Source organism: Bos taurus, chromosome 15 (assembly GCF_002263795.3).
Source record: "Bos taurus isolate L1 Dominette 01449 registration number 42190680 breed Hereford chromosome 15, ARS-UCD2.0, whole genome shotgun sequence".
Classification (NCBI taxonomy): Eukaryota; Metazoa; Chordata; class Mammalia; order Artiodactyla; family Bovidae; genus Bos; species Bos taurus.
In genome coordinates, this window is record NC_037342.1 from 55,087,540 (window position 1) to 55,096,982 (window position 9,443).

Consider the following 9,443-nt stretch of genomic DNA (forward strand, 5'->3'; position numbering starts at 1 on the left):
TGTGAAGTCCTGACCATGGACCCAAAGATCAGTCCTGATGGAATAAAATGTATTGATCTGACCAACTCCATTCTGCTCTTTCCTTTATCACAGAGAGAATAAACTCAGTTTGTAATCAGCGAGGAAAGGATGCCTCATTGACCAAATAGGGCAGGGAAGGCAGAAGGGAAACAGTGCCAGGAAAGGGCAGGCAGCTGTCCTCTGCACACAGGAGAGAAGAAATATTTGGAGTGTATTCTTTGGGCCTGGGCAGAAAAAGTTCTAATACCATGTGTGCAACCTACCTACTGCATACCTTACTGAGTATAATAAAATAGCCTTTCTGAGCCTCCATTTCTTCATATGTAGAGATGATACAGCATACATCATTGGGTTGTGTGGATTCCGTGAGACATCAGGTCATCCTGGAGACCTCAGGACAGCATCTGGCTCTCTTTACAACTGGAGTTACTGTCAAGTACATGACTGGGAAAAAAAAATGATGCTGAGCAATTCTGTGCCTGTCCTTTGCACCCCCTTCCTTCCTTCCTTTGTGAGGTTCCAGAGGGATTTCTCAGCCATAAAACTATTGACAGTGGTGGGACATTGAACTTGCAGAAATTCCACCTGCACAGTGTTCAGGACTGTTGCCCACTGGAGTCTTCGGGCATCGCCATATCCACAGGAAGGGCAGTAGCACCAAGTGGCCAGCAGAGAGAGCTATGACATGCACTTTGCCTCACCTGGCCTGGGCTGGGAGCCTGCAAATTTTAGACCTAACCACCTCCCAGGAGACCCTTCCACATGTCCACACATATTTATAGTACAGGTCCTTCAGGGATCTTGGGGAGGACAAGATGTTCGTGGTCCCAGGTAGGGAGCCCCTTCTCTGTTGGTGCTCCCGCACATTCATAAGCCTCTGCACTGTGTGTCAAATATGCATGTATTTCTGAACTTTCTTCACTTTTTTTTTTTTTGAAGCAAGGAATACAACTTTATTTGGAAAGCTAGGCGTCCTAGAAGATGGCAGGCTAGTGCCGCAGAGTATCATCTTATCTGGGTCTGAATGCCAGTTTCTTTTATAGACAGAAGAGTAGGAGATGAGGAAAGCGAAAGTGAAAGTGACGTCGCTCAGTCGAGTCCGACTCTTTGCGACCCCATGGACTGTAGCCTACCAGGTTCCTCTGTCCATGGGATTTTCCAGGCGAGAGTACTGGAATGAACTTCCTTCAATTCTTACTGATTTAATGACCTAAAGTCTATTGGTAGAATTATAAGCAATTTTAGAAATTTAGAATTTAATTTAGAATTATAAGCAAATTTATATTATAAGCAATTATAATATTGCTTATAAATACTATATTTTAATTGCTTATATTTATAATTATATTGTAAAATTATAATATTGTAAAATTATGATTATTAAATATTTATTATATTTATATATTATAATTTTATATATTTTAATTGCTTATGATTATTATATATTATAAGCAATTTAGAATTATAAGCAAATTTAGAAAACTATTTTAGAGTACTGGATCTTTCTAAGTACACCGTATGGCCTTCCTAAAGACCTAACAGTGGAGAATCAGGCAATGTTTCCCCTAGGACAAGTTGCCTCCACCTCATGCTGATGATAAATCCAGGAGCTGGGTTTCTCTGTGAAGACTTCATTATCCTGGAGCAGCAGTGTCTACACAGGCCAAGGCCTGAGCAGGGGTGCAGTGCTGCGGGCAGCCTGTGAACTGGTGTCAGGAAGTGCTGCAGACTTGGCATGACACGCCCTGACCCTCCCCACCCACACCTGTGGGCATCACTAGGGACTTCATGCCCCTCCTCCCAGCCCCTACCTTCAGCACCCTGGGGTCTCTTATACTGAGTCACAGCGACTCAGGGGTCCAGCCCTCCATCTGGGACAGAACCCCAGCTGCCACAGTCCTTGGAGAGATGCTCACTCTCTCCTGTGATGGCTCCTTTATTCTGGGTGGGCTCTGCCTGGGACAAGGTCTCTCTTCACATAGGACAGGGGCTTGTGAAGAGATCCCATCACCATCCCAGGAGTCTTACCTCTGCCTTGGGCAGGAGGCCTTCCTTCCCTGTTGGGCTGTATTGGCTTCATCCATTCATGAGTCTGCTCTCTCTCCCTCTTCATTTCACGGTCTCGCAGAGCATCTCCTCTGCTCCAGGCCTGAAGTGGGGACAAGGATCCTCAGGTAGGCCATCTCTAATCTCAGGACACTCACAGGGGGGTGTGATAGCACTGGGCACGGGGGAGACACAGAAGAGGTCAGCACAGAAAGTCAGAACAGAGACGGGGAGGGCCCAAGGTGCAGCCCGGCTCACCAGGCCCATCCCTGCAGCTGGTCAAGACTGCCGAGCTGGACCCTCCCGGACTACCTCGCTGCCTACCGCCCCCACGGGGTCATGGGCATTGGAACTGTTACCAACCTGTGCACTGAGGGCACAGGCTTCTCCTCGATCTTCCCTGGTATCCACCCACATCTTATGACACTGAACGTGTTTTTCCAGGTCCCCTTCATCAGGGATTACATCATGTTAGGGGGTAAGTCTTCCGACCGTTGGATTGCCCAGGTATATGAGGGCTGGAGAGATGAGGGGGGTTTTTAGGAAGGGCTGCCAACAATCAGAACTTCCTCTAAGAGCATGTATATTAGAAAAGGAGGTTAGATATAAGGAAGCACTTCCCACAGTTCTATGCCCAGCAATGAGCTTGGTGAGGGGTTGTGTGGAGAGAAAGGACTCTGTCCCAGTCCTTAGGGAGCTCCCAGCTGGGAGAGGGGAGCCCAGGGTACACTGCCCCTGCTCCCCACAGTCCCTGCCCCCTTTATCCTGTATCTAACCACTATCCTCTCTCCCCAGGGCTGGTCTCAGCAGACAAGGAGAGTGCTGCTCACATTCTGAGCAGGGAAGGAGGCAGTAACCTGCTATCCATCGTTGTTGGAGACATCCAGGAATCACTGGATGCCAGGCCTGGAGCCTACAAGCTGGTGCTGTGGAACCACAAGGGCTTCATCATGCTCGCCCTGATGCACGGGTATCAGGGAGAGGGCTCTTAGCTCAGCTGGAGATTGACAAAGGTTGTATTTTGCTGGAAAGACTGAGAGATGAATGTAAATCCTATTTTGGCAAGAGATGCTCAGTCCATTCACAGTGAAGATTCTATTTTGGTGATAGATGTACTGTGCTGTGCTATGCTTAGTCACTCAGTAGTGTCCAATTCTTTGTGAACCTATCGACGGTAGCCCACCAGGCCCCTCTCTCCATGGAGATTCTCCAGGCAAAAATACTGGAGTTTGCCTTGCCCTCCTCCAGGGGATCTGCCCAACCCAGGGATCAAACCCACATCTCCCACATTGCAGGCATTCTTTGCCATCTGAGTCACTGAGCCCTAGATGTATTGTGTCGTGCCCAAATACCCAGAGGATTCTAGAAGGGAGACTTGGTGATCAAAGGGACTAGATGTGAAGGGTCATAATGCCCACAGTTGGCATTAGATCTGAGACCTAAGGCTTCTGTGAGAATGGAGTTTATGAAGTAGCTTAAAGCTGTTCTCCTACCCTGAAGCACTCTTTAAGAATATAAGCTAGCTGGGGCAGAAGAGAATTTTCAAGAAAGTTTGCAGATGTTTTAAATCAGAGAGGACTCTCTGCAGCATTCTGATCTTCCTGCCACGGTGTAATGGGGAGGTGATGGCCCCAAGAGGAGGCAGTAACTGCTTGAGTCATAAAGCAAGGCTGTGGCAGGTCTGAGAGACACCCGAGGCCTCCTACTTTTGGTCCAGTGCTCTGTCCTGTGCTCCAGCTCCCATTCACTATGTCCCTGCAGGAAGCTAGTGACCAGCTTGTGCCTTCTTGCCCCTCCACATGCCCTCTCTCTTGTCTCCTTCTAGGGCAGCTCTGGTGCCCATCTTCTCCTTTGGAGAGAATGACATGTTTGACCAGATTGAGAACTTTCTTGGCTCCTGGTTGCACTGGTTCCAGGAACAAATTCTGAAGATCGTGGGAGCTTCCATTCTGCACTTTTCTGGCCGTGGTGTTTTACAGTTTTTGTCTTATTCCCTGCTGCCGGCCCATCAACACTGTGGGTAAGCCAAGAACCCAGGCTGGGAGGGGTTGGGTTACAGGGCAAAAGACTTGGGCTTGGGCTGAAGGGGAATGGAAATGGGCCAGACACATCCTTGTCCTCCTGGAATTCAGGTTCTATACTGGGAAATGGACATACTAGCAAGTAACCCAGATGCAAGGCATCTGAGATGAGAAGAGTAACAGGGGCATAAAGACCAGTTGCCATTACTGATAACTGAGCACCTACTGTGCCAGGCTCTGCGCTGGCTACTTATATGCAGCTGCTCAGTTGCTCCGACAACCTTGGAAGCAAAAACTATCATCCTCATTTTATTGATTGCAAAAGGAGACCTATAGAAGGTAAATCATTTCCAAAAGATGACCCTGCATTTGAGTAACACAACTGAGATTTGAGTCAGGATCTACTTGACTTTTACTATGTCAGAGGAAGGAGTTTTTATTTCTGAGAAGACAATCCCATAAGGCTTATTGCAGAAGACGGATATAAGGGAAGTGCACTTTAGGTCTGTTAGAACTCTGTATAGTAGCAATCATCAGGCTACAAAGGAGAGCCTGAAGAAATTTCCTATAAATAATGGGCATGGACTTTAGTGCGTGGATTTAACACCATCTTTTCAGTTATTTGGTCATCTCATTTGCTCTCCTCTTGGATTCCAACTATCTTCCAATGGCAAAGCTTATAATAAGAGGTCTGTTTATCTCCATTCACCCAGTTACCTTTAGTTGAGTCCAGGAAGTCAAGAGTTTCCCTGGATTTGGGGGTAGTATTTTCAGGAATGTTATAGGGCTGCTGCCTCCAGATGGCTCTGAAGAGAAGAAGACATGACAGCTGCTTTCTGAGCCAGATAGAACCAGAGGAAGGAAGTTGATAAGGCCTCCTATTTCCTCCTTAGAATGGGGGGCACTGCCCTCTAGCATAGCTGGAGAGAGGGAAGTAGGGTGCTTGGGGTGTGGGCCACCTCCTCCCAGACATTTGGGCATGTCCAGTGATGGCATCTGAGACTCCCATGTCCACATGTCCCTGAGACTAAGAGCACATTTGCACGGCTCACAACCTGACAATGATTCTGCCTAGCTATGAGACATTAAACAAGTTACTTAAGCTCCCTGAGGTGAGTTTAACACCTCAGCTGTCAAACAGGAATAAAGCAAGTTCTATCCCTGTGGGATTGCTAGGAGGATAAAAAGAAATCATGCATTAAAGTATCTAATACATTGCCTAGCAGGAGGTCATGCAGCCTGTGGCATTTGATCATCAGAGCTTGGAGTTGCCTTAATATCTAGACTAGGTCACCCAAAATACAACTGGAAGGGAGGCAGTACAGGCACCTTCCAGCAGGTGTGACCACCGGCATGGGGTCCTGGCCCATGGGATACTGGGACTCCAGTGCTTCACCCACGTCTGTGTCTTGCCGTGGGGAAGCCCATCGAGGTGCAGAAGATACCGCATCCCTCCAAGGAGGAGGTGGACAGGCTGTACCAGCGCTACATGAAGGAGCTGGAAAACCTCTTCGAAGCCCACAAGCTCAAGTACAACGTCCCAAGAGACCAACACTTGGAGTTCTGCTGAGCAGAGACGCTGCCCCAAAGGGCAGGGCTGGACTGGGGAGGATGGAGGGAAGGTGTTGTGATCCCAGAAGTCTTCCTGGAGGTGTCTGTTGAACACACCTCCAGAGCCTTCACTGACTCCTGCATCTCCACCCCATGCCAGGCCCTGGGTCACAGTTGGCTCCATGGCAGAGGAAACCAGACTGGCATGAGGGATTTACTCTCCTGCACTGACTCCTCTGTAATGGGCCCTCTCCTTGGTTCTGCCCACCTGAGAAATGGGATAGATACTGGGAGAGAATGATGTCTGTGTCTCTGTCCTCTGTGGTCCTGTTGCTCAATGAGCAGGACAAAGAGCAGCTCCAGGTAGCAGGTTTATCTTCCTCTGCTTTGAGTGACAGCTGGAAGCAGCCACCAGCTGCAGCCCTTTCTCCTACAAGTTCCCTCATCCTGCATCCTGCCTGTCCCATCTCCTTCCTCCCTGAGCTGGAGAGGAGGGGGAGGTCACAATCCCCTAACTCATCCTGGCACCTTTGAGTTTCTGAGTCCTCTGAGCCCCGGGCTGGCAGCCAGAGGGAGATCCAGAAGTTGGGGAAACAGAACTGGGCTCTGTCACTGGCTAAATGACTGTGCCCTAACATCTTCATCCTCCTTCTGACTCTTAGTTTCCCTGAGTGACTAAGATGAACTTTGACCTCAGTTCTGAGGTCACATTAGCTGAGAACTTCAATGGCAGTTCCTACTCATTCAGCCCTAACAGTGGCATGGAATCGGGGCTCCATAAATTTCAATTCAACAATTGAAAGATGCTGGGAATTCCCTAGGAGTTCCATGGTTAGGACTCTGTGCTTTCACTGTCAGGGCCCAGGTTCAATCCCTGGTAGGGGAACTAACATCCCTCAAGCCACTCAGTGTGGCAAAACAAAACAACACAAAAAACAATTGAAAGATTCCATTTAATCTTTTTCTCAATCCTTCTACCTCCAACCAGGAAAGAAAAGAAAGAAAGGAAGTGAAAAAGTGAAGTCGCTCAGTCATGTCCGACTCTTTGCGACCCCATGGACTGCAGCCTACCAGGCTCCTCCATCCATGGGATTCTCCAGGCAAGAATACTGGAGTGGGTTGCCATTTCCTTCTCCAGGGGATCTTCTTGACCCAGGGATTGAACCCAGGTCTCCCACATTGCAGGCAGATGCTTTAACCTCTGAGCCACCAGGGAAGCCCCAACCAGGAGGGCTGGTCAAAAGCTCACCTTTGATCCCCAGCCTGGCGCCTAGCCCTGCTGTCCTGTGCCCCCTTCCCAGATGGTGGCTCAGATGGGCCAGAGAATGGCATGCTGCCTCTTTCTTCCTAAGCAGTCAACTCCAGCTTGCCACCTCTGGCCTATTCTGTGGGAGACAAAGGTTGTATTATGTAAAGAAACAAGGCAGACCAGCCAGAGAAGGAAGGCCACACATGAGGAGTGAATGATCTTATGCATCTGCAAGAAGAGAAGGTGAGGCCAAACCCTGATGAGGAGAATTCTGGGTTCCTAGGTCTGGGACACGGGTCATTAGTGAGGGACAGGATGTAGGGTGGGACAGGATGATAGCATAGGACCAGAACTGTGAACCCCCACACTTGGAGTGGGAAAATAAGTCTTCTCCCTCCATAAGCTAATCACAGCAATAACTGTAAATGAGGGGCACTTCAAGAATGTCAATTTGGGTCCAAGCTTAGCCCAACCCTTTTCAGTGACTCTGGGCAAGTCTCATCCCCCACAAACCTTAGTTTTGCTATCAGAGAAACAAGCATGACAACATGAAGCTTGAGTCTTGGGAGTGGAACACATATAATGAGATAATTTGCCATTTCACATACTGTGAGAAACGGTTGGCGGGGAGGAGAGTGTAACCAGGAGTCAGGTCATAAACGTGCCCAGCATCTCATGATGGCCTGTTTTGACACTATGAAGTGGGTGCTATAGGGTCCCAAGCGAAGCAGGAATCAAGAGCAGGGGGGTTGAGAGAGGGAGTGATTGTTTCCACCAGGGGAAAGAGGGAGGAAGTGGCAGGTGGGTGTGCCGTGAAGAAAGGGCAGGATTTGCCAGGAGAGAAGTACCTGGCAGGCAAGTACCTGGCAGTAGAAAGCTACAGCTTTCTACTGCTTGTATTGAACCACTGCAGACATTAGTGGCTGAAAGCAGCAAGGATTTGTTGTGTCCACATCTCTGTGGGTGGCTGGGTGGTTCTTAGTCTTAACCCAGGCTCTCCTGCAGCTGAGTTCAGTGGTGGTGTGGCTGAAGTTGGCGGCAGCTGGGGGTCAGACCGACTGACCTCTCCTTGGGTGGGCATAGGGCCCCTCTTTCTCTACTGATCTGACTTTTCACATTCATGGTGGCTGGTTTCCAAACGATAACAGCAAGGCTGCAACATCTACTATCCTCTAGGCATGACTTGCACAATTTTGCTTGTGTCTGTCGAAGCAAGTCCTGAGGCTGGTCTAGATTCAAAGGGAGAGGAATAGGCTTCTCCTCTGTGTGGCAGGAACAGCAAGTCATGCTCAAAATGGTGGGACACAGGTAGCGACACTTGGGCCCCTCTTTGAAAACAGTTTACCAATAAGTGTACGTGGAAACTTGCCAGGCCCCCTTCTCCCACATCACCTGGCCCTCCATGAGTGTGACCACGACAAAGCCCTACTTTACCCTGAGGGTCTCAGCTCCATTCCCCATCGGTGCCCATCCCCATCTTGCTTGGGGTCTCTCCATTGGCTCTCCAAGGGCTCTCCATTGCTTCTGGAACTTGTATCAGCCTGGATCCCAGCAGGGACCAGTTGCCATGTTGCAGTTAGGATAATGTAAGGCGATTTGGGGCTTCCCTGGTGGCTCAGTAGTAAAGAATATGCCTGCAATGCGGGAGACCTGGGTTCAATTCCTGGGCCAGGGAGATTTCCTGGAGAAGACAATGGCTACCCACTCCAGTATTCCTGCCTGGAGAATTCCGTGGACAGTGGAGCCTGTTGGGTCCCAGGATTCTCTTTGGAATCACAAAGAGTCAGAGATGACTGTGGGACTGACGTTAACACTTAATAATGAAATCTCTCTAAGGCAATTTTAACTAAGGAAGAGTTCTCTGAGGAGCATGCAGGGGGTGGGAAAGCCCACAAGATCGTGCAGTTATCCAGGGCTGTGGCAGAGGTAAAGGGCTACTACCGCCCCGAAACCTACAAGGACAAGAGGAGGCAGCAGTGGCCTGAAACTGGAGGGCCTGAAACTGAAATGCAGGTGCCAGGTTGGTGGAGGAGCACAGGAGCACCCTGACTCTGCAGGGATAGAGCCTTCCCACCTCACTCTCCTTCCTCCTGTCACCTGCCAAGTCTCCCGATTGCCTGAACCCATGTGGAAGCTAGAGGGTACCCAGGCCCTTGGGATACAGTCTATGGAGTGATCTCTCTACAGAAAGCAGGGTGGACACACATGGAGAGTAGGTCTACATGTGTCAACGGAAGACAGAAGGTGTCCATCCAAGCCCGAGCTTCTTTTCCCACCATCCCCAGCCTCCACCATCTCATCCAGGTCTCCATCCTCCTCCTCCTGCTCCTCCTCCTCCCTTGGCCTTCAACTCCCGTCGTATGGATGAGATAGTGGTTTCCACTGGGTTCACAAGACTTTCTCTTCCTTTGCTGTTGACTCAGCACCCTGGGTTCTCACTGGCGGGGAGGGGAGGTTCCAGTACTGCTCCTGCCTCCAGGGCTTCCCTCTAGCTAGCTTGCACCCAGCACCTGAGGCTTCTCCTCAAATAAAACCCAGCCTGTAAATGATCTCTG

General features: G+C 49.5%; 1 protein-coding gene across 1 annotated transcript; it reads left to right on the forward strand.

Moving 5' to 3' along the window:
- The first annotated feature begins 836 nt into the window (after positions 1-836).
- LOC617698 (2-acylglycerol O-acyltransferase 2-like) lies at positions 837-5,658 on the forward strand. Its single transcript, XM_059875028.1, has 7 exons — positions 837-852; positions 2,150-2,195; positions 2,343-2,545; positions 2,863-3,037; positions 3,893-4,087; positions 5,164-5,200; positions 5,512-5,658. Exons 1-7 carry the CDS (start codon positions 837-839, stop codon positions 5,656-5,658), a joined length of 819 nt encoding a protein of 272 aa, XP_059731011.1.
- Positions 5,659-9,443: the final 3,785 nt, after the last annotated feature.

Excerpts from the sequence above, each read along its gene's own strand:
- LOC617698 (XM_059875028.1), top strand. Across the intron at positions 2,196-2,342 it reads GTGGGGACAAGGATCCTCAG|CTGGTCAAGACTGCCGAGCT; the intron begins GTAGGCCATCTC and ends CCATCCCTGCAG. Across the intron at positions 4,088-5,163 it reads CCGGCCCATCAACACTGTGG|CTATGAGACATTAAACAAGT; the intron begins GTAAGCCAAGAA and ends GATTCTGCCTAG.